The following is a 25,846-nucleotide window of genomic DNA, read 5'->3' on the forward strand; positions in this document are numbered from 1 at the left end:
TTACCTTTAAAGCCCTACATGGCTTAGGCCCGGGATACTTGCAGGACCATCTGCTGCCGGGAACGAATTCCCATCGCCCAGTACGCTCACACAGAGAAGGCCTCAGGGTACCGTCAGCTAGGCAATGTCGGCTGGCGACCCCCAGGGGGAGGGCCTTCTCTGTGGGAGCGCCAGTCCTATGGAATCAGCTCCCCGCTGAGCTTCGGATGGCCCAAAATCTCCAGTCCTTTCGCCGCGGCCTCAAAACACTCCTTTTCCACCTGGCTGACCTGGACTGACAGGCATTTTAATTATATTTACAATTTTTAATTTTATTTTTAATTTTAATTTATTGCACAGATGATTTTAATTTTATTTTTATCTTAATTTCTGTACTTATTATATGTTTTGTTGTTAGCTGCCCTGAGTCCTTCAGGAGATAGGGCGGGATATAAATCCCATTAATAAATAAATAAAATAAATCCAGCTTCCCCCACTGACTTTGCTTGTCGGAAGTTAGTTGGGAAGGTCACAAATGGCAATAGCATTTAGACTTACATACCACGTCACAGTGCTTTACAGCCCTCTCTAAGCAGTTTACAGAGTCAGCGTATTGCTCCTCCAACTCTCTGGGTCCTCATTTTACCAACTTTGGAAGGCTGAGTCAACCTTCAGCAGGTTGGGATTGAACTCCTGGCAGTGGGCAGAATTAGCTTGCAATATTGCATTCTAACTTCTGCCTCGCCATGACGATCACATAACCCTGGGAATCTACAACTATTGTAAATACAGGCCAGTTGGCTAAGACCTGAATTTTGATCACCTGACCATGGGGATGCCGTGATGAACATAAGTGCAAGAACCAGTTGTAAGTCACTTTTTCAGTGCTGTTGTAACTTTGAACGGTCACTAAACAAATGGTTGTAAGTCAAGGACTGCCTGCATTTAACTGCTATCCACCCACCATAGCTGGTTTACTTAACCAGGGCTTATTCAATAATGCATTATGGAGCCTGCACACAAAGCCATCAGTCATGGTTTACAACCCTAGCAGCTAAATTCCCATAGCTCCTTGAAGCCCTAAACTGAATTACATGTTTTGGGCTGTCTTTCCTCCTGATGTTGCTAAAATATAGTTCTTGCTGTTTTATCTTGAGGAGCCTGGAAAGCCACAGCTGCCTGTTGCCTACTCCCTGTTTAAAAGTAGGGCAAGGCCTGGGGCAAGGCTCCAGCTTAATTGTGCCAGCAACTCCACCCTTTCAAATTTTAACAGGAGAGGCATCTGTCTCATAATTTGCAGCCAAGAAAGCAGGTGTTGGAAGCTATTCACCTGGGAGTGTTTTTCAGCAGCTCTATATTGGAGCAGCAGAGAGACTTTGGTTAACGACTGGGGGTTACTCCTGCTGCATTTGTCTAACATGCTGGGCTAAATGATGGTTTGTTTGTGGCACTCTGCCTGACAAGCTTCACCATGCTAACACTGCAATTTCTTAGCTTTGTACCGCACAAAGCCATAAATTAACCACACAGGCGGGATTTCCTGAACACCCTGGGCTAAAGTATGCTTGGGAAGTTTCTGTGTTATGCAAAAGGAGGGTTGTGTTGCATGAGTTCAGCCAAGTTGATTAATTCAGTAGGCTTGTAACAATGCTTGTAAAGTCAGTGCTGGACTGTGTTCACAAATTCAGCCGACTACGTTTGAGTTTACGGAAGGGCCCGAACCCAGCTTTGGTGGTGGTTTATGGTCCAATATGTTGTGCAAACTAGGAAAATTAGATTGAGCCAGCCTTATCTCATGGAAAAATGTGTTTATAGAACTGCAAATTAGAAGGGACCTTGCAGATCATCCTTGCACTGTGCAGGAAATTTATGTTGTATAAACACAGTTTTAATACAGTGGAACAATCTGCTGTACTTATGGAAGTCTTGGGTTGTCAGCCTTGCAAAGCAGTCCAGGTAAGAAACACACCCAGAATTACTAACTCTCTAACTTTATGGTTGGCACATTAATCGATAATTAATGCGCATTCTGTACAGTACATTAACAGAATCTAGCAAATCTGAAAGTATATCTCTTCCCTCCTCACTTTTATAGTCCATGAAACTAGGAAACTAGGAACTCATGAGATGTTTGCCATACCCTCATTCCTTTTGTGGACTCAGATTTCATTAATAAGACCACTGTGCAATCTGCAATTCTTCCATCAATCTCCTAAAATCATTTCCCACATACTATTACAGGTAGTCCTCAACTTAGGAACACAATTGAGCCCAAAATTTCTCTGCTGTGTTGCTGTTTATCCTACTCAGCAACAATATGAAAAGGCTGATTATTCTTTAGCCTCAAAAATCAGTTTGCATGCTTTGAGTCAACTCTGCGTTTTGAATCACACCTTCAAACATTCCCGATTGGCTTCTGGGTGAGAACTGGAAAATTGTGTAATTGATTATCCTTAACATTCAGAGACACAAGTTGCTATTCCACATTCCACTTCCTGCAAATCAAAAATGGCAATATACACATAGACTTAGAACTTGACTTTCTGTCTATGGTAGGGTTTGTCAACCTTGGCAACTTTAAGATTTCTGGACTTCAACTCCCAGAATTCCACAGCTAGCAGCTCTTAAAGTTGCCAAGGTTAAGAAACATTGATCTGCAATGTAAAATGTAGGATCTTAAAATCTGAGTTGCAAAGATATCTATTTGGGTAATAAAACCTCTACCACAAAACAACCATACTCAGAGAGTACCAAGGATTCTATACTGATGGACGAATTCAAATTTTCTGTATCACTTTGCTGCCCTTTAGTGATCATTCAGATGATCAGCAGCCCAGACAGGACAGGTTTAAAATAATATACAGCAATAAATGGGTGAACAAGCTTGTGACTCAGCAGCATGTGTGAATCTAGTCTTTTCTAGCCTGGTACCAGTTGTTCTAACATGCAACTTCCAGAATTCCCAGTCAGGTTTAGTCCCAATGCATCTGGATGATGCTGTGCTGAAACAAGAAGTGAAAATTGTTGAGCCTTGGTGGAGCAGTGGGCTAATGCCTCCTTAAGTAACACCAGCTGCCTGCAATTAGTGCAGGTTCGAGTCCCACCAGGCTCAAGGTTGACTCAGCCTTCCATCCTTCCCAGGTAGGTAAAATGAGGACCCAGATTGTTGGGGGCAATAAGCTGACTTTGTAATAATGCTGCTTGGGGGGGGGGAAAGCCCTAATAAGCAGGCATATACATAGAATGAAGGCTATTGCTAAGCACATTAGTTTGTGCCTAAATTGTAAGCCGCCCTGAGTCTTCGGAGAAGGGCGGGATATAAATGGGATTAAAAAAAATAGTTCAAATATTTAATTATACCAGAATAGCTGCATTGGACGCTAGCTATAGGCTATATCTGCAACCAACATAAGCACAGTTTTAAAGTCTTGTCCTTCTCCAAAAGGGGACAACATTGGGATAGCATCTCCGGATGGTCAGCAGAGGCATATTACTGCTGATATTTTAACCGCTTTCCAAAAACACAGAGAAACAGATAAGAAGAAACTCTTTCAGTGTATTCCAATTATGCCTGTGCAAAGCATGATGAACACAGATCCATGCCTGGGAAATACATCTAAAAATACTGAGATTCTAATCAGCAGTAATCCAATAACCCCCTTTGTTGTCATTATCAAATGGATGCTGGCCTTTCTGCAGCGTTCAGGATATGGCGTATCTTTTTCCAAGTTTTGTATACTTGGAAGGACAATTCACTTTTCCTGCTGATTGAGATGGGAAAAAAGGGCTTCCTGTTTGCAGAAACACAACACAGGGGGAAATAGTATTTCCTTTGTTTAAACCAGGGCTTTTTTTCTCATAGAACGCTCAGAACGGTGTTCCGGCACCTTTTTTTTTTTGCAAAAAAAACCCCACAGTTCCCTTATTGGCTTTCCTAAGCCTATTGCAGGGCTAGGCAATCTTGGCCCTTTTTTATGACTCGTGGACTTCAACTCCCAGAAATCCTGAACCAGCCATGCTGAGGGGAAAGGGAGAGGTTTCCAAGCTGAGCCATGCTGGCTTAGGAATTCTGGGAGTTGAAGTCCCTGAGTCATAAAAGAGCCTGCACAAGAGGAGGACATTAAAATTATTTACAGGATTACTTCTTTAGGAACTAAACTTTTAGAATCTAAAACAGCTAATTCAAAAAAGCCAAAGAGGAAAGAACCTCACATTTTTCATCTGCTTCTGTCTTTTGGAAGGTAAAATTAGATAACAAAATAAGCTATTTCTTATGTTAACGTGTCTGCAATGAAATCAAAGGTAACAGAAAAGAAATGAGAAACATTTTTCTCAATGTAATATGTCTAATTTAGCTGATTCTAGAAAAAATAGTATCTTTTGTACACTCTTGAAAACTATTTTGAATCTAAACAATTCTTAAGAATGAAATATTCTTAATTTGGACTTTACTTTTACTGTTTGGACTGTTGTGTGTTTTGAAAAACAGATTATTTAGAATCTAGTTATGTTGCACTTCAGTCTTTAAATAATTAACCTAGTATATACATAACAATATATGATGTTTTCCCTGGTGAGCTTAACATCAATAACAACATTTATTAAAAAGGCTAAAATAATTTCTGGTGGTATTATCTGTATATTAAAATTTTGGACAAGCAGTGATCATGTATCCTAGCAAAAGATGTTATATATGTGCATAAGCGTAGTCAGTAGCATATGCCTTTTTAAAAATATCAAACATGCAAAAAAACAAAAATAAGTCCAAAATATCTGTATTACATCCAGAAATGCCAACTTTGCAACCAATATTTCTCATCCATAACTATGGCACCCTAAGGATACCTGCATACATGCAAATGCTTCTCTGGGATCAGTAACACAGCAGGGATTGCTTTTTCCTTCCAGTAACATATACCTAAAACCAGTTTATTGCATTTGGCAATTGTACTAAAAAAATAATAATCTCATTGTCAACCAATATAAATAATTTAATTTGAAATCAAGTGAAAAATTGATTTAAATTATTTTATTAAAACAAATTAATGGCAATTCTTTTATAAGAATTTGCCTCAAACAAAATGAGTTTGACATGCCTGCTCTAGATAGTTGAATGCTCCAAAATAAATTCTAGACCAGGCCTGTACATGCAGCCTACCAAGCACCCTTGGACAGAGCATAGACTTAAAAAAAAAGTAATAAAAACACCACCACTGCCCTGAAAGTCATGTTGCCTAGTGCCTCCATGGCTTACCATGACCACGAGCTCCAACACTGTAGATGCTCCTCTAGTCACCAAATCATTGATTAGCCCACCAACATTCCTTTGCAGACCACAAAGATTTTTAATTTATCAGTGTGGGCCTTTCCCTTTTACAAGTTGCACAGATCTCTTCTAGATTTTCCTCTTGCCTTTCCGAGTTAACTCCTTGGTCTGTCATTGAGCAAGAATTGACTTTGTAGGGAAGCATATTATCATTTGATGTATATTTAACATATGATCTACCTTTATTTACCAATTATATAATATTTGTATGCAATCCACATGGCGAGGTTTGGGGCAACTTACAATAGAAAAAAAATATTTTTAAAATCATAAGATTAAAACATGAAAGCAGGGCTTTTTTCTCATACAACACTCAGAATAGCGTTCCGGCACCTTTTTTTGCACACACACAAAAAGCTTTTGCACAAGCTACAGTTATGGCCGAAATTGTTGGCACCCCAGAAATTTTTCCAGAAAATCAAGTATTTCTCACAGAAAAGTATTGCAGGAACACATGTTTTGCTATACACAGGTTTATTCCCTTTGTGTGTATTGGAACACAACAAAAAAAGGGAGGAAAAAAAGCAAATTGGACATAATGTCAAACAAAACTCCAAAAATGGGCTGGACAAAATTATTGGCACCCTTAACTTAATATTTGGTTGCACACCCTTTGGAAAACATAACTAAAATCAGTCGCTTCCTATAACCATCAATAAGCTTCTTACACCTCTCACCCGGAATTTTGGACCACTCTTCCTTTGCAAACTGCTCCAGGTCTCTCTTTTTGGAAGGGCGCCTTTTCCCAACAGCAATTTTAAGATCTCTCCACAGGTGTTCAATGGGATTCAGATCTGGACTCATTGCTGGCCACTTCAGAACTCTCCAGCGCTTTCTTGCCATCCATTTCTGGGTGCTTTTTGACATATGTTTGGGGTCATTGTCCTGCTGGAAGACCCAAGTTCTCGGACGCAAACCCAGCTTTCTGACACTGGGCTCTACAATGCAACCCAAAATCCTTTGGTAATCCTCAGATTTCATGATGCCTTGCACACATTCAAGGCACCCAGTGCCAGAGGCAGCAAAACAACCCCAAAACATCATTGAACCTCCACCACATTTCACTGTAGGTACTGTGTTCTTTTCTTTGTAGGCCTCATTTCGTTTTCGGTAAACAGTAGAATGATGTGCTTTCCCAAAAAGCTCTATCTTGGTCTCATCTGTCCACAAGACGTTTTCCCAGAAGGATTTTGGCTTACTCAAGTACACTTTGGCAAACTGTAATGTTGCTTTTTTATATCTCTGTGTCAGCAGTGGGGTCCTCCTAGGTCTCCTGCCATAGCGTTTCATTTCATTTAAATGTCGACGGATAGTTTGCGCTGACACTGATGCTCCCTGAGCCTGCAGGACAGCTTGCATTCCTTTGGAACTTGTTTGGGGCTGCTTATCCACCATCTGGACTATCCTGCGTTGCAACCTTTCATCAATTTTTCTCTTCTGTCCACGACCAGGGAGATTCGCTACAGTGCCATGGGTTGCAAACTTCTTGATAATGTTACACACTGTAGACAAAGGCAAATCTAGATCTCTGGAGATGGACTTGTAACCTTGAGATTGTTGATATTTGTCCACAATTTTGGTTCTCAAGTCCTCAGACAGTTCTCTTCTCCTCTTTCTGTTGTCCATGCTTAGCATGGCACACACAGACACACAATGCAAAGACTAAGTGAACTTCTCTCCTTTTTATCTGCTTTCAGGTGTGATTTTTATATTGCCCACACCTGTTACTTGCCCCAGGCGAGTTTAAAGGAGCATCACATGCTTGAAACAATCTTGTTTACCCACAATTTTGAAAGGGTGCCAATAATTTTGTCCGGCCCATTTTTGGAGTTTTGTTTGACATTATGTCCAATTTGCTTTTTTTCCTCCCTTTTTTGTTGTGTTCCAATACACACAAAGGGAATAAACCTGTGTATAGCAAAACATGTGTTCCTGCAATACTTTTCTGTGAGAAATACTTGATTTTCTGGAAAAATTTCTGGGGTGCCAACAATTTCGGCCATGACTGTATGCTACTCTTTCTATTGGCTTTCAAAAGCCTATTGGCTTTCAAAATCCAATAGGAATTGCTGCTGAGCACGCCAAAAGACCTGGCTGGCAAACGTTGCACCGGCTAGTTGTCTGCAGCGAAAGCAAGTAGGCAGGAACTTTGCATCCCTCCATGCTGCCCAACTACACCATCTCAACTAGGTAAGTAAGAGAGGACAAGGAGTGGGAGGTAAGTTCTGCGGAGTCCATGTGCACACCTTCCTTGTGCTCACCCGTGTCAGCCAGGCTGGTGGCCTACCTGGTGCTGGACCTGCGCCACCGTCGCCTGGCCCTGCGTGCCTAAGTGGCCGCCCTGCATCGCCTGACCCGCACCGCCTCCACTGCCCGCCCCGCACAACCCCGCCATATAGAGCGGGCTCTGCTGCTCCCACAGCACCAGCCGCGCCGGCTCCGGCCCAAGGGGGGGAGCCCACCGCCAACACCCTTTGCACCTATGACCGCAGCAGCGCCGCCCCCCCACCCCCCGCCTCCTGCACCCGCCAAGATGAGAGTTCCAGCACCTTTATTTTTTTAGAAAAAAAGCACTGGTTTAAACACAAGCAAGGAGGTGGATTTTCCCATCAACTGTACTTGGTTGTTACCCTTTAATTATGGCAGAGTGCCTCTGCCATAGCTTCACGTAACAACCCAGAGTAGTCCTTTGGTTACAGCACACAGTTATCTTAGGCAAGATCAGGGGCCTCCAAATTTGCCAACTTACCTATTTTACAGTGATCTTGGAGACCAAGGGCCACAAAAGCTATCAAAATCTGTAAAAACAAACATCCTGTCTATCTTTCTATATGCTACCAAAATTTTCCCTGTAACCTTTAACTGGGCCAAATGGTGCACCTGCGTAAGGCAAAACCTTTTGAAGGAAAGTAACTCAAATGGGCTAATTTACAGAATGCATCCAAAATCCAGGACCCACGTCTCCCATGGAATTAAAATTTGACAAACTTTATAAACAAGAATCTGATCTACTAATGGTCTTCAAATCTGATCTACTTGTGGACTTCAACTCCCAGAATTCCCCAGCCAGCCCCAGAATTCCTCAACCAGCCAGTTCAGGGAGTTGAAGTCCACAAGTCTTAAAGTTGCCAAACTTGGAGACTCCTGGACTGGACAACCAGTGACTTGTTGAGTCATCATTCCAGAGATATTTCCTTACCAGATTCCTCAAGGCCTTCAGCAATGACAGAACTTCCTATGTACTGCAACTTCACTGAAAAAGTTGAGACATATTCAGAGATGGATCTGCATTGAACGAAGCCCATGGTGAACTTTATAACACAGTCAAACATCCTCACAGGAACTATTTTATGACATTTTGTATTATGTCATAGTATGCTTTATGATAGTTTTATAAACTTAGCCAAATTTTAATTCCATAGGAGTCCCGGGTCCTGGATTTTGGATGCATTCTATAAATTAGCCCATGTGAGGTACCTTAATTCAAAAGGATTTGCCTTATGGTGCATCGTTTTGCCCAGTTAAGGGTTACGGGAACCAGAATTTTACTAGCATACAGAAAGGTGGATGGGATGGTTGTTTTTATGAATTTTGATAGCTGTTATGGCAGGGAGGATTTGCCCTGATGTTTTGTAGAATTACCATGTGTGGGCTGCAGAAATCCAGACTATCACTAGATAGCAGCAAACAGAGATGGAAAACTGACTATAGTTTATTAGCTTTTGCAGTGATCTTTCCAGCCCAGTCTAGTTATGCTAATAACTTATTGTATTCATGTATTCCTGGTTTTGATTTTTTTTTATTTTGGTTTAACATATTTGAATGGTCCATCCATCTAGACTCGCAGGGGTAGGCAACCTTGGCTCTTTTATGACTCGTGGACTTCAACTCCCAGAATTCCTGAGCCGGCATGGCTCAGCTTGGAGACTCTCCCCTTTTCCCTCAGCGTGGCTGGCTCGGGAATTCTGGGAGTTGAAGTCCCCGAGTCATAAAAGAGCCAGGGTTGCCTAACCCTGATTGAATCTAGACTAGCATTCTTTTTGCACACTGGTGCATCCCTTGTCTTGAAAACGACATAGGAAAGAAAGCAAAGGGCAATGTCATTATCATCCCCCCCCTTCCTCCCACCCACCCTCCTCCTCCTCCTCCTCCCCCCTTCCTCCCCCCCTCCCTCCTCCTCCCCCCCCTCAACCAGAACAATGCATACGGCTCTTCCCTCATTAACTAAACCAGGGGTCTTCAAACTTGGCCCTTTTATGACTTGTGGACTTGGGAGTTGAAGTCCACAAGTCATAAAAGGGCCAAGTTTGAAGACCCCCTGAACTAAACTCTCCTACCGTTAGGCCGCGGCTCCTTTAAGAAGGGGACGAACTACGTCACTAGACTGCTAATAAACTCCTCTTGCGTTACCTTCGTAAGCTCAGAAGGCTGGCTGCTTTAACGTTCCAAATTCGAACGTCGTTGATCGGCGAAAGGGCGTGGCCTGTCAGAAGACTTGGAGGCTACTCACATTCGCTCTGGTTGTTTTGTAAGCAGGTCTCGGGTTAACGGGGCCGCGCTAGGATAAGCCATCTTACAGTCAGTGGCGTAGCGTGGGGGGTGCAGGGGGGGCCGGCCACACCGGGCGCAACATCTGGGGGGGCGCGCTCGCACTGAGCTGCTCAGGGAGCCCCAAGGGCTGCACAGAGTCAGCTTGGCTCCGCTCTCGAGCTGCTCTTTCTTGCAAAGCGAAATGAGTCCGGCAGGTGAGATGGGCGGCCACATAAACTGAATAAAATAAATAGAAGCGCCCAACTCTCCGCCCAGGCTCAGGCCAACCGCAAGCGCCCCGCAGGCGCCCTGGCAGGTTTGGCCGAGCGAAGACGGACCCGCCGGCCTCCGGCCTAGCTTCGTGCGCATGCGTGGCTTTATTTAGCGGGGCTCACGTGCGAGCTTGAATGCAGCGGCTCTTGCAGGTCGGAGCCCCGCCCAGCCGCCCTCGAGAGGGACCCGGAAGCATCCTGCATGCGCGCGACTCTTCTTGGAAAGTCTACGCCGCTGCGGGGCGCGTCTTTTCAGCAGTGCCATGACGTCACCACCCGCCCGCCCCTCTATTTCCGCTTCCGGTTGCCTTGCCCCGCCCCGGGTGCTGACAACCCACGCTACGCCACTGCTTACAGTCGTCTTAAAACGACACTTTTTTAAAAGGAAGTTAAAGGGGACAAAAAAAATCTCCCCTCCTCGTTTTCTCTCCTGCACCTCTGAGGGTTCGCCTGCCCTAACGTGTTCCAATGTGCGGGTCTTCGGTGTGTGCTTAGCGGTCTTTTGTTATTATTTTGTGGGTTAAGCCAGGTTCTCTTCCGTCTCTAGTGCAGGGACAAGCATATTCATATTTACGCGTATTTTATCATACAATCCCGACAGGTCCAAGGTATAAAGAGTACTGTATGGACTTCTGTATTTTTAATTTTAAGAACGGGAGGCGCTCCCCTCTGCATGAGATCTAGCCTTCGGCTATCCCATGCTAATTTTATTTATTTATTATATTCTCCCCGAAGGACTCAGGGCGGTGTACAGGGCAATAAATATAAAAACGGAATACAAAAGTTAAAAAACGATTAAATATTAAGCCCAAGTTTAAAACACTAATTAAAAACATATTAAAACCCCAACCCTAACCCATCAAACCAGGTCAGACTGCTCGAATAAATAAGTTTTTAGATCGCGCCAGAAGGAGCAAAGGTCGGGGGGGGCCATCCGGAGCTCAACCGGCAAGCGGTTCCACAGGTCCCATGCTAATTTATCAGGGGGATAACAGAAAATCAGACCTTAGAAGGTTTCTAGTCCAGCCCCCCCTGCTCAAGCCAGAGATCTTGTACCATTTCAGACAAATGCCTATCCAATCTCCTCTTAAAAACTTCCAGTGATGTAGCACCCACAACTTGTGGTGGCAAGCTGTTCCATTGGTTAATTGCTCTCACTGTCAGGACATCTCTCCTTCTTTGTAACTAATTTCCATGTATTGCTTCTTGTCCTGCCTTCAGATGCTTTGGAGAATAGGTTGACCCCTTCTTTGCGGCTGCCCCTCAAATATTGGAAGACATCTAGCTCCTTATTTGAGGGGACCTTGGTGCTCTCTGATCTTTGTTTCCTTGCAAACGTTTCTTTACCCCAACTGTGTAGCAACTAGGTGCCAACTTGTGAACTAGCACTGACAATGTTATCTAATTTGGATAATAAACATCCAAGCTCAGAGAGCACCAAGGACCTGTCATTTCATCCCTGGGCTACAAATGTTCTCCGTTATGAGTAGCTCCGTATGTATGTATGTATTTTATTTATTACATTTATATGCCGCCCACCTCACAGTTGAGCAACTCTTTGCAGGTCTTAAAACTGTTCCCTGTTCCCCTTCATGACTTTGGCTTGGTTCTGTTTGGCAGTATTGATCATTAAAGAGGCAGTCCTTGAGGAGAAAGGAAGTCCATCTAAAGTTAGAACAATTAATCAGTGGAACAACTTGCTGGACGTTTTTAAGAAGAGATTGGACAACCATTTGTCCGGAATGGTATAGGGCAGGGGTGTCAAACTCAATTTCATTGAGGGCCACATCAGCATTGCGGTTGCCCTCAGGGGGCCGGGTGGGTATGGCCAGGGTGGGCGTGGCCTACTGGGTGGGCGTGGCTAGAGTGCATATGGCCTACTGGGTGGGCGTGGCCAGCTCTACATCGTTCGCATCAAGGGTGCCTATGGGGGCCTGGGCAGGAGTGGGACAGATCTGAGGGTCTCTGGCAGAAGGAGGGTCTCTGGGCCAGGGCCAAGGCAGTGGGGGCCGTTCCCTCACTGTTTCCAGGATGGCTTCGCGGGCCACATGAAACCATTTCGCAGGCCGGATCCGGCCCCCGGGCCTTGTGTTTGACATGTCTGGTATAGGGTTTCCTGCTTGAGCAGGAGGTTGGACTAGAACAGGGGTAGGCAACCTTGGCTCTTGACTTGTGGACTTCAACTCCCAGAATTCCTAAGCCAGCCATGCTGAGGGGAAAGGGAGAGGTTTCCAAGCTGAGCCATGCTGGCTCAGAAATTCTGGGAGTTGAAGTCCACGAGTCATAAAAGAGCCAACGTTGCCTATCCCAGGGCTAGAAGACCTCCAAGGTCCCTTCCAATTCTGTTATTCTTTTATTCTGTAAGGAGGCTATGAAAATTATGGGGTTCAGCGGCACCAACTGGGAGCTGAGCTGGTTCCTGAGCAGTCCCTTCTTCTTCCTCCCTGGTGCCTCATTGCTTATCTTTACTCCACCAGCGCTTCATTCTACCTTGCCCTCAAAATAGATTGTATTCCCCGATGCTTATTCTTTGACTTTTCTTTGTTTACTAAAGTAGCTTGTTAAGACACGCAGTGGTGTTGCTGTGCTTTACTAATGAAAGAGAAGATGAAAGGGCACTTTGTACAATAATACTGTATAGGGATCCAGTTATATGAGGGTGTCATCTGGAATTTGTCATGATACACTTATCTTTTCTGTAAACTTTCTCTTTACTTCAAAGACTGTCTTCTGAGAGATTCAGCAGATGCTATCCAATGCTTTTGAATATGCTAACACCCACGAGACCTCATAAACTAGGACGTTTCTTTGAAAGAAGTCCTGTGCTGACATAGTACACTTGGTGGAATTTTTTTTTATCTCATTTATATCCCGCCCTTCTGTTAATATAGACTAGAGGGATATCTAGAGCTAGAGTATTACTGGCAAAATTCATTGTATTATAGCTGAGGAAATGCTTTTGACCCTTTTAAGTATTTGGGGGCATGTGTGGTAAGAAAATATGGAACAATTAGAGTTTGATAGTGGTCAAGTGTTCAACTATGGTGCTGGAGAAGACTCCTGTGAGTCCCTTGGACTGCAAGGCGATCAAACCGGTCAGTCCTAGAGGAGATCAACCCTGACTGCTCTTTAGAAGGCCAGATCCTGAAGTTGAAACTCAAATCCTTTGGCCACCTAATGAGAAGGAAGGACTCACTGGAGAAGAGCCTAATGCTGGGAAAGGTTGAGGGCAAGAGAAGAAGGGGACGACAGAGAATGAGGTGGCTGGATGGAGTCACTGAAGCAGTAGGCGTGAGCTTAAACGGACTCCAGAAGATGGTAGAGGATAGGAAGGCCTGGAGGAACGTCGTCCATGGGGTCGCAATGGGTTGGACACGACTTTGCAACTAACAACAACCACAAAGTGGTCAAGAGTTTTATTCAACAAAGTCTGGATTGGACTCCGGCTTAATCGTATCCTTATTTTTAGGAAAAATGTAGAGCCATTTGAACTTTGATGTTGGAGAAGTCTCCTGAGAATATCATGGACAGTCATGAAAACAAATCATTGAACAAATCAACTCAAAATTCTCACTTAGAGGCACAAATGACCAGACATAAAATTGTTCTACTTCAGACACATTATGCAAAGACTTAGGTCTGTGGAGAAGTCTATAGTATTGAGAAAAAGGATGGAAAGAAGAGGATGAACAGCAGCAAGGGGGAATGCAAACTGATTATGGGGGTAGTAGATGCACTACTGGAAGACCTGAAGGACAAATTGGGAATAAATTATCCTATCTTCAGTCCTACGAAAAAGAAAGTACTCCCTCTTTGAGTTCTATGATTTTATGTATCAGGACACAGTAAAAATCATCTGGTCCTTAGTTCTTAAAAGTAGGTAGATAGAACCTCAGATGAACAACAACGCATGACATATTACACCATGTCATCATTTACTTTACAACAAGAAAAGTTGACAATGACTGTCTGTAATTGCCAGGAGTCAACTTAGACTTGATATTCAAAAGCACTCAAAGAGTTTGGTTGGACCACAGTGTGGTGCGGCAGAATTTGCTTGCCATTCCTACAGCCATTCCTACCTTAGAAATCGTGAAAAGCAGCTCCTGAATTCAGGATCTGGAAATACTTTCCACACCTTTTTTCTAAGTGTCAACTCTCAAACACTGAAGGGAATGGCTAGGCTCATGTGTTAGGCAAAACTATGGTTTCTTTTAGCCAGGGTATTTTAGGCAAACTATGATGGATCTTATTCACAGATAACACGTAAGATGTACAGTACAATACAATCTTGTTTGGAACTCAAGGAACATGATGGGTTAGCACAATATGTGAAGATAGAGAAAATCTAGGATAAATGGGGGCTAATCCGATACCTGTTGGTACAGATGTAGATTATTCTGCACAAGTGATCCTGGATAGTCCCTGCTCATGTACATCAGCATCAAGGAATTTAATCCAAGAAGAATATAATAAAAAACAAAGAGAAATCGTAATTGCAGCAAGGTGTATTATTTAATGCATTAAAGATCATAACAGGCTCCAACAATTATGTACTGCAGACAGTTAAATCAAGATAATAGAAAATAGCTTGTCTATTTATAGGTTATGGAATAAATGTAGAAACTCCAGTTTCTGGAGGATGGTTTTCACTACATTTAACTGATGAAATCACACATGTTGAAGAAGCAGCAAAACTTTACCCTTTTACACATGTGTATTCCCTTAAGATCTTCTAACAATGTTCTTTGTGGGTTGTTTGTGATCTTGTAGCAGAGCTTATCTTGGTCCTGTCTGGAACTAGACAACACAGGTGGCTGATTTGTACAGACCATCTTTGTTTCCTGCAGACTCGGGAAGAAGTGGCTGACATGGGCACAGATTACAAAAGCTTCACAACAGTAAAGGCAGATTGCTAAAATAAATTTTAAGCAGAGCAAGTCTCTGATAAAGAACATGAAATGTTTTGTGGAGAGATTGACAATTAACCAGTGGAACAGCTTGCCTTCAGACATTGTGGGCGCTCCATCACTGCAAGTTTTTAAGAAGAGACTACTAGACAGTCCCTTGTCTGAAATGGTATAGGTTCTCCTGCTTGAGCAAGGGGCTGGACTAGAAGACCTCCAAGGTCCCTTCCAGCTCTATTCTTACTCTTATTCCTACTCTACTCTACTCTACTCCATCCATGTATATCCCGAGACCTTTTGCAAACTGCCTACATACACAGATAGCAAGAGGCTGCAACTGACGGGGGAATTCTGGAAGCTGAAATCCACACATCCTGACCTCTTCAAAGAAATTATTTCTAAAGCTTTTCTCGTGTGCAAATCATCTTGTTTCCTTCCACCAGGAGTCACTCTCAATTCACAATTCTTTCTCCATGGGTAGCAGCGACTCACACAGTCTGTGTCTCCTCCGAGCTGGGATTCAGCTGGGAAGAACACATTTGCAAGCATTGCTTGTTCAGAGAGAGCTGAGATTTTTCTGAATAAAACCCTTCAGTGCTGTTGATTAATTACCCTCACCTTTCTATTTTAGGAAGTCCCCCTCCTTTTTAAAGCCCTCGTCCGCAACCTGTTGTAGGAACTGACTGACAGTGTCCCATTCATTGAATTTTAGAGAAGTGAGGGAACAGATTTCTCAGTTTGGAATAAAACCATATGTATTACTGAACAAGAGCCCTAATTTATGGGTTACCCCCCCTGCACTTTTTGAGCATGGGAAAACTAATCCACATAGTTTGTAGCAGGAACATGTTCTGCCCAGCTCTGATTGGCACGGACCTATGATGCCATTTGTACTTTTTTATCTTGCAGATTGTCTTTTGATGCAGGTTGGCCCTTAAAAATATGTTTTTTGTTCTAGAAAGAGAGAGAAAGAAAAAAAAAGATAAGCACTTTAAGTGAAAAGAACACATAAGGGATACCTGTAGATGGTGGAAGTGGAGAAAAAAAGTTTATCAACTGTAAAAAGGTAAAGGTAAAGGTTCCCCCGCACATGCGTGCTAGTCGTTTCCGACTCTAGGGGCTGGTGCTCATCTCCGTTTCAAAGCCGAAGAGCCAGCGCTTGTCTGAGGACGTCTCCGTGGTCATGTGGCCGGCATGACTAGACACCAAAGGCGCACGGAACGCTGTTACCTTCCCACCATAGTGGTCCCTATTTTTCTGCTTGCATTTTTACGTGATTTCGAACTGCTAGGTTGGCAGAAGCTGGGACGAGTAACAGGCGCTCACTCTGTTATGCGGCACTCGGGATTCGACCCGCCAAACTGCCGACCTTCTGATCGACAAGGTCAGAAAACAATTTGCAAGTGAACCAAGGTGTCACGTAAGCCAGATGAACTGTGGACCGTGTTCTCACAGATTTATACCGACTGAAGAATACTTATGCAGACTTATACAGCTGCCACATTCCCCCCACCACTAACCATGATCATTGCATTTGGGGCATTTTGCAACAGGTTGATCTTTATGGCTGATTGCATTTAACCACCACCACAAAAAAAAAAGTAAAAAAAAATGGGTGCAGTAAAATGATGCCTCAACTTACAACTGCAAAGGCTTACAACTAATTCTGGGTACAGTTATAGTCATGAGTTGAGGATTATCTGTAATATCTCTTTTTGGTGATTTTTGCAGCTTGCTGACTGTCTGTGTGTGTGTGTGTGTGGGTGGTGGTGGTGTTGACCTGAATCTTTCTCTCTCTGAACGCAGCTGCTTGGCTTCCCCCATTTTGCTCGCTATTGCACTGTTACTTCATTCTTTTTCTTGAATCTTCTCATTAAGCAGCAAGTTGGTTAAAAACTGATCAGCAGAAACGAGAACAATAATAATGATAGCAAAGGTTGATGTTCTAAAAGAAGCATCTGAACAGAAGCAGAATACATATAGGGCTATTTAATTAGATTGTCTAAGAATGTGGAACACTCAAACAAACATTATGCCTTTGTTACTATAAATAAGTTTAAACCAGGGGAAGTAAAAAATACATTATCAAAAATTTCCATTTGGGGGTCAGTTTTTTCAGACCTGTTGTGTAGCACATCTGCCACCTTAAGGTGACGTTCAAATCATTTCCTAGGTTCTTGCTACAGGTAGAGCCCCCAATTAAAAAAACCCTATCAATTCTTTATGTCTCAAAGTGCCATTTGGGTGACCATTAGACTGACGTAGGATCCTATGCAATGGTCTGAGTGGCAATTGATCTTATTTCCATCAAAGTTATGGTCTGAAAAACCTGGGCAACTTTCCAAGACCACCCCATAGACTAGAGGTCTCCTGGGCATCTGCCACTCCAACTTCTCTTCCAAATCTTCCTTGCCAGCCTGAGTTAGAGAGCAGAGGATGCAGAAGATAAGCCACCCTAATCCCCCCCTTTTGAGAACAAAAAGGGTTAACTACCTCCCCTCCCCCCAGCTCTGCTTTTCCATTGGGTGACTGCAAAGCATTTTTCCCCCCTTTGATTTCTTCGGAAAAGCCAGCCAATCAAGCGCCATTGTGCTCCTGGGGTGCCCACATTGGTGAAGCTGCCAGCCGGGAACGAATCTCTTCTCATTACTTCTCTCCATCTCCTGTCAGCCCTAGAGGAGAGAAGGGAGGAAGCTGTCAAGGGTCTTTGGGGGGCCCCGGGGGGGGAGCAGGCTCCCCAGGTGTAAACTTGGAAAGCCAGCCTTCCTGCCATGGAGAAACCCACTTGCAACTCGACTCACAGCAAGAAGGCGATCCAGCCCCTTCATTATCTTAGGTAAGTGGTTGTGCACTGAAAGGAGTGAACCAGTGCCCTGTTTCCCCCCCTCCCAGCAGGGCTCCTGTGCCTTCTGGGATGGGAGGCAGAGGGGGGGTGTCACTGTGCCTGTTTTTCTGAGTTCAAAGGGATGATCTTAGTTTGGATGCTCATTGTCCCAGGCGAACCCCGCATGGGAGTATCCTAGCTGGAAAGGGGCGTTCAGACACCACCTGGGTTATTGAGGAGCCCTTGATGGAAAACCGGGGCTTGGACCAAGAGGAAAATCAGTCTGGTGAACGTTGCATCCTATTTGCATATGGGGAGAATGTTATTTTGGGGTTGCATAGTCATTCCCTGAGCAGTGGGGGATAATGCACTGGTTGAGATGAACGAAGAGCAAAATTGTTGTTAGTTTCTCCAATACGAATGAGCAAATCAGTAAAATATGATAGTATCAGCTCTGACCCCTTCTTCTTTCCCCTCCCCCCCTCCACTTTTTTCCTTACACACAGTTGCATGATGCAAGTGTCATTATTGTGCTAGCGGTTAACATTTTCGAGTAGGACCGGGGATCTTCCCGCTTGGCCCCTAAGTTTGTTGTTGAGTTTGGGGGGGGCCTGTCCCCACCGAGCTAGGCTGAGCAGAGTAGAAAGGAAGGATGCAGACTAAAAATAACTGGTTAAGTCTCTTTGCACACCTGACATGCATTCATGAACGATGCACGGTGCAGAGCAGATGGATGCAGCGGTCACTGTTTGCAAGTTTTCTTTCTCTGCTTAGTAGCTCCACAAACACATCCCCCAAACCTCTAAAAACAAAAGAGGAGACGGCTTTTTAACACCCCCCTCCCCCATTTCCTGGAGCAGGATGGCAACCAGAATTGTTCCACCCTCTTTGCAATTTGACAGGAGAGTTGTGTGAATAGCTTGGTGTACCCCCTTGCCACCGATCACCATAGTGACCATCAGGAAGCCACGTTCATGAGTGAAATGTGGGTGGTGAGGTGTGCAAGGAAGGGTGGGGGGGCATTTTCTTTCTAATGCTTAACCGTTTGGTTGCTGGCGAAGGCTGGCATCCTTCTGAATCCAAGCTTATAGAGTTGATTTTAATTTTGACTGCTGGCTAGAATTTTGTCTTCCACGGATTTCCCAGAATAAGATGTTTCCAAACCAGAAAAAAACCTGCAATGGTGGGGGGGGAACCCAAAAAGAAAATATCTTTCAAGGGAGAAGAAGAAGGATCGACACCCCAAAGCACACACATTTATATAGAATAGGTCGATGCACTTCCATGCAGTTAGATGCACTTTCATGCAGGACTGCAGTTTGCAAGAGGGCCAAGAACTCCCTGCCGTTGAAACAGTCTTGAGCAAAATGCAAACAACGAAGCTTAAGAAAGAAATCTTTTTTTAGGAGAAATTCTAGGATAGGGTTCCCTGGTTTTGCAGCAAAATGGGGAGAAAACACCCCCCACCACCACACTCTGGACATCTCACAGTTCTACAAAACAGCTTCTAGGGCTCAGGGAAGAGACATTGTGGTGGAAGGTTCCTTTTAAAAATAAAAATGAAGTGTTACTGTTATGCTGGGCAGCCCAGGGATTAGATATCCAGAGGTACAGAGAACCAGTGGCTTTAGAGCAAACAGAAGCAATCAGGAATCTGCTTGTGCACTGCTGCTGCATTGTTTGAATCGGATTACTTCTCTTTAAAAAAAATCCTCCTGTTTCCCCCGTTACTGTAGCAACAGATCCAAAAGATCTATCGAGCTGGAATACTTGTTTTGGGGGGACTCTTTTTCAGAAAGACAAAAAAAAAAGTCTCTGGAAGTGCTTTCCAGCGAAGTGGGTGACAGAGAAGAGTGCAGATGGTTCTTTTCCAATTGCATCAGCTGGAGATTATGGGAATCAAAGTCAGATAAGGGACGATGATATACAAATGAACATTAGTGCAAATAGTCCTTGATTTATGATCACAATTGGGACCAGAATTGCTGTTGCTAAGCAAGTTGTTAAGTGAATGTTGTGGTCATTAAGCAAATCCATCTTCTCCCATTGACTTTGCTGGTCAGGAAGGTCATACATGGTGATCTCATGACCCTGAGATCCTGCAAGCATCATAAATACAGCTGCCAGTTGCCAAAGCCTGAATTTTGGTCACACAGCCGTGGGGATGTTGCAACAGTCATAAGTCACTTTTTTCAGCACCATTGTAACTTTGAGTAGTCGCTTAACTGAATGGTTGTAAATTGAGGACTACCTGTATTTTTTGTAACCATTTCATCCAACATTTCACATGTCAAAGCAGTGATTCTTTTTTTTAATGCTCATATTGTTATGACCGTATTTTGAAGTCCCTAATTTTTGAAAACTCCATCCTGCCCCCTAATTGTCTGTTTATTCTGTAACCACAGCGACTTTTATTCGTTTAACATAATTTGCCCACAGATTCAATGATCAATGAAGTTATCAGTGATTCAGAATCAGCTGCAGTGCATGAACATGGCTGGCTAAGCATGAGTTGATGCCTGACAGTCCATGAGCATTGATTCATATGGATATGCACCTGTCGTGGAAAAACCCAGTGGAAAAGACAAGAGACAGCAGCACAAAACAATAATTCTTACTTTTAAGATTCAGGGGTTTATTTTGCTAATGATTTGGAACATAGCAAGCATAATAACACAACATCACTTACATTAATAACCCATTGCAATGAGGACAAAATGGCAATAGCAGATTCCAAAAGAACAGCCAATGGCAAATCAATCAGGTCCAGTCCCAACCCTTTATACCCTTTCTCGTTCTAAGACTGTAGTCAGATGCTCCGCTGACTTTTCCTGACTTTTTACTGACCTTCTGCTGAATATAACTTTCCACATATACCTGTGTACATTGGAACCCGCATCCATCAGCTACTTTCAGTTACCTATTTCTTACTGTTCCAGTCCTTATGTTCGAAATATATTTGAAACAAGCAAGCTTAGCAAAAATCATATTAAATAAAATACAATTGCAAAGTGCAAAATGAAGCATAGCACAGTCTGGTTCAATACTTTGTCCATGAGGCCTGATTCACTTTACCTGGGCCTAAACCTTGCATAAAAGAACAACAGCCAATATTTTCATTTTCCACACACCCAACCATCTCTTTAACTCTTAAACACCCAAGGGTTGTGGCAAAGGAGCCGGTCTTTCCTGAATAAGAAACCTGCTCAACAGATGTGCAAATTAAATAGACAATCATAAGGACAATACTGTGACAATAATTTACTTGAGAATGTGGGAGTCACAGAAGACCCCTTGTAGTCATAGAAAGCAGATAACAGAGTTGGAAGAGACCTTAAAGGTCTTCTAGCCCAACCCCCTGCTCAGACAGAAACCCTATACCATTTCAGACATGTGGTTGTCCAATCTGTTCTTAAAAACTTCCAGTTTTGGAGCACCCAGAACTCCTGGAGGCAAATCATTCCACTGATTGATTGTTCTGTCAGGAAGTTTCTCTTTAGTTCTAGGCTGCTTCTCTCCTTGATTAGTTTCCATCCGTTGCTTCTTCTCCTGCCTTCAAACGCTTTGGAGAATAGGTTGACCCCCGTCTTCTTTGGGGCAGCCCCTGAGATATTGGAACACTGCTACTCCATAAGTGGTTCACAAGACTGGCAAATGTTTAGGAGGGAGACAAGGGAAAATGATGAGGAATAGTTAAGAAATTATGGGCAACGTATCTCACATTTATTTATTTTGTTCAGCGTATGGCATATCATACATGGACTAGCTAGATTCCTCCTAGATTAATAAAACACAATAAAATGTAAATATTAAAAAGTATGTTCAAATACCAATGTCTAGGCCATCTAACCATTGAAGCGCAGCATCGTTTATATGAAAAAAAAAATCAGATACTGGACCGGTGTATGCCCTCAGCTTACATCCAGTAACAATGTGATCTACAGCAGTAGCCCCTAAGCTTTTGAGTGCCTATGGAGGTTGGTTTTTCTGCGGACTGGTGTGTGTGTGTGTGTGGTTTCTCGTGTTGCCCAGATCCCGCTCCTGCGTGGATGGGGCTTTGCTTGCTTGCGTGGCCTGGTTCCTGGTGGGTCGTGGACCAGTGCTGGTCGATGGAATGGGGTTGGCGACCCCTGATCTACAGTTTGACATGGGACAACACAGTTACACTGAGGGGAGGATACAGTGAGTTCTGGCAGACTTGGTGTGAAGTGTGTGTATAGGTACATACTGCTCAACTTTCAGCTTACTATTTCTTGCAAAATTGTGTAAGCCCCCCCCGCCCCAAGGCTTTTTAATTAGAAATATTAGAGTAGGCGGAATATTGACTAAACGGCCAACACGCATAGTCCAACTAACAGCTTGGCACATTCTGTACGTTCCCTCTGGCTTTCCTAGGGAATGACATATATTGTGCACAGAAAAGATAAATATGCTTACATGTAGTTCTCGACCTATGGTACGTTCATTTAAAAACCATTCAAAGTTATGATGGCATTGAAAAGAAGTGATTTGAGACTGGTCCTCATTTGACTGTTCCAGCAGTCCTACAGTCACATGGTCAAAAATCGGTCACATGGCAACCAGACTGTATTTAGTACCGTTGCAGCCTCCTGGGGTCACCTGATCTCCATTTGTGACCTTTCCAGGGAGCTTTCGACAAGCAACATCAGCGAGGAAGCTGGATTTGCTTAACAACTGTGGGACTTACAGGTAAAACTCGAAAAATTAGAATATCGTGCAAAAGTTCATTTATTTCAGTAATGCAACTTAAAAGGGGAAACTAATATATGAGATAGACTCATTACATGCAAAGCAAGATAGTTCAAGCCGTGATTTGTCATAATTGTGATGATTATGGCTTACAGCTCATGAAAACCCCAAATCCACAATCTCAGTAAATTAGAATATTGTGAAAAGGTGCAATATTCTAGGCTCAAAAGTGTCCCACTCTAATCAGCTAATTAAGCCATAACACCTGCAAAGGGTTCCTGAGCCTTTAAATGGTCTCTCAGTCTGGTTCAGTAGGAATCACAATCATGGGGAATACTGCTGACCTGACAGTTGCGCAGAAAACCATCATTGACACCCTCCATAAGGAAAGCCTCAAAAGGTAATTGCAAAAGAAGTTGGATGTTCCCAAAGTGCTGTATCAAAGCACATTAATAGAAAGTTATGTGGAAGGGAAAAGTGTGGAAGAAAAAGGTGCACAAGCAGCAGGGATGACCGCAGCCTGGAGAGGATTGTCAGGAAAAGGCCATTCAAAAGTGTTGGGGACTTTCACAAGGAGTGGACTGAGGCTGGAGTCAGTGCATCAAGAGCCACCACACACAGACGGATCCTGGAAATGGGCTTCCAATGTCGTATTCCTCTTGTCAAGCCGCTCCTGAACAACAAACAACGTCAGAAGCGTCTTACCTGGGCTAAAGAAAAACGGACCTGGTCTGTTGCTCAGTGGTCCAAAGTCCTCTTTTTTGATGAGAGCAACTTTTGCATCCCATTTGGAAACCAAGGACCCAGAGTCTGGAGGAAGAATGGAGAGGCACACACTGCAAGATGCTTGAAGTCCAGTGTGAAGTTTCCACAGTCTGTGTTGATTTGGGGAGCCATGTCATCTGCTGGTGTTGGTCCACTGTGCTTCATTAAGTCCAGGGTCAACGCAGCCGTCTACCAGGAGATTTTGGAGCACTTCATGCTTCCTTCTGCAGACGAGCTTTATGGGGATGCTGACTTCATTTTCCAGCAGGACTTGGCACCTGCCCACACTGCCAAAAGCACCAAAACCTGGTTCAATAACCGTGGGATTACTGTGCTTGATTGGCCAGCAAACTCGCCTGACCTGAACCCCATAGAGAATCTAAGGGCATTGCCAAGAGAAAGATGAGAGACATGAGACCAAACAATGCAGAAGAGCTGAAGGCTGCTATTGAAGCATCCTGGTCTTCCATAACACCTCAGCAGTGCCACAGGCTGATAGCTTCCATGCCACGCCGCACTGAGGCAGTAATTGCTGCAAAAGGGGCCCAAACCAAGTACTGAGTACATATGCATGCTTATACTTTTCAGAGGTCCGATATTGTTCTATGTACACTCCTTGTTTTATTGATTGCATGTAATATTCTAATTTTCTGAGATTGTGGATTTGGGGTTTTCATGAGCTGTACGCCATAATCATCACAATTGTGACAAATCACGGCTTGAACTATCTTGCTTTGCATGTAATGAGTCTATCTCATATATTAGTTTCCCCTTTTAAGTTGCATTACTGAAATAAATGAACTTTTGCACGATATTCTAATTTTTCGAGTTTCACCTGTACTTAATTGTGGCCAAAAGGATCGCAAAATCAGGTGCACCTCACTTAACACGCACATCGCTCAGCAGTGGAAGTGCCGCCTCAGTTATGCTCGTAAGTCGAGGACTATAAGTTCCCAGTCAACTTCTATATCTCTAGGAAGTCTTGATGAACGTGCATATCTCTGATGTATTTTGTCCCTAATTCAGGCAATGGTTACAGACTCCCTGCTTAACACATAATCTCCCAAAAAAAAAATGAAACATTAAATTGCTGCAGGCTGGTTTTAAGCGAGAGTGAGCAGGTTATAAATGCAATAAATAATTTGTTTTGCCTCAGGCACAGAAATAACAACCACAGTAAAGTCTGCAATGTTTAATCATCCTCCAGCAACTCTTCTACCTCCTCTCATTCAGCTAAATAGTGGAGAAGAGCATCCATGTATATAGCTTTATTTTAAAAAAACAAAAAAAAAACAACTAGTACTACTACTACGACTACTACTGCTTAGGGACTGCTTGCTGGTCACCTGGACAGTGTGAAGAATGTAAACCAGCCTAAAGCAGAGAGAAGATTTCATCTTATGTTCCTGTAGCAGCAGCCCTGATTTCTTTCTGTGCTCTAATGTTCCGATGCTGTGAAAGGTGGAAGGAAGGATAAGAAGAAGATGACCAGCGGCAATTGGATGGACTCGGTTATTGTGGCAATGGGGCCACCATTGAGAGACTGAAGGGACCACCTTAGGGATAGATCTCTCTGTGTGGTTGCTAAGAGTTGCACTGACTTGATGGCACATAGTCAGTCAGTCAGTCAGTCAGTCGTCAATTACTCTGTTAGTTGGTCATTAGTAAATAGCTGAGAAGGAGGAGATGGACAGTTGTCATCTGCTGCTCTGCCCCTTTATCTCCACCTCAGTTGTCCTTTACGGAGCAGCTGTGTACGTGGCAAGAAAGGGGGGGGGGTAGGAGGAGGGTGTGTGTGCTTTCTCTGTTCTCACACATGCATGCATGTATTGTTTTCATTCAATCATTTAATATTAATGCACTTCCTATGGCTTAGCCACTCATTCACAAACAAGCAAACCTAACCTTGTTCAAAAGTCAGCTCCACGTCCCGGGCAAACTCTAGTTTGCGAGGCTGGGTTGATCAACTGGCAATTATAGGCCTGCCCCACCTCCCCCTGCCCCACCCCCAATGTTGAAGCCATTAGTGTCAGCCTTCCAAGATAAACCAGACAAGAAACCCAACCAGATGAGATAAATCCTGCACGGGGTTGGACTAGAAGACCCCGGAGGTCCCTTCCCACTCTGTTATTCTGTATTCTGTACTTTATTGTAAGCCTGCATTAATGGAATCTTGCAAGTCTGAGAGTACAAATCTCCCACTGACTCTTTTCACAGCCTGATAAGATTCTTCCTGAGTTTTTCTCTGAGTTCTTTCTGTGGCTGAGGACTCCCTCATTCTTGTCTATTCATTCCCTAGGCATCATCTCTTTCTCCAACTCTCATGCTCTTTCCCACATACCATTACAATCAGATCTCCCTGAAACCATGATGGCTGGAAACTGATAGCATCGTGTTTTTGTTTTTTTACTGTTCTGAATGAGAACGTCATGAAAACTATACTGTAGACTTGTGAGAGACTGTGGGATGGAGGTTTCGGGGAGAAGAGGCAATAAAGAAACAGGGCCCTTAACGCATTCAGCAGCTCAGGCAC

At 43.6% G+C, this 25,846-nt stretch overlaps 1 protein-coding gene across 1 annotated transcript in view; it reads left to right on the forward strand.

Moving 5' to 3' along the window:
• Positions 1-17,785: 17,785 nt before the first annotated feature.
• The window catches only part of YJEFN3 (YjeF N-terminal domain containing 3), a gene marked incomplete at both ends in the record, with an annotated part of 31,299 nt that continues 23,238 nt past the window's right edge, over positions 17,786-25,846 (forward strand). Inside the window, one exon of the mRNA XM_083350113.1 lies at positions 17,786-17,850. Within this exon, the coding sequence (XP_083206239.1) occupies positions 17,786-17,850 (65 nt within the window). The remainder of the gene's footprint in view (positions 17,851-25,846) is intronic.

Source organism: Vipera ursinii (genome assembly GCF_947247035.1).
Source record: "Vipera ursinii genome assembly, chromosome: 1".
NCBI classification, from domain to species: domain Eukaryota; kingdom Metazoa; phylum Chordata; class Lepidosauria; order Squamata; family Viperidae; genus Vipera; species Vipera ursinii.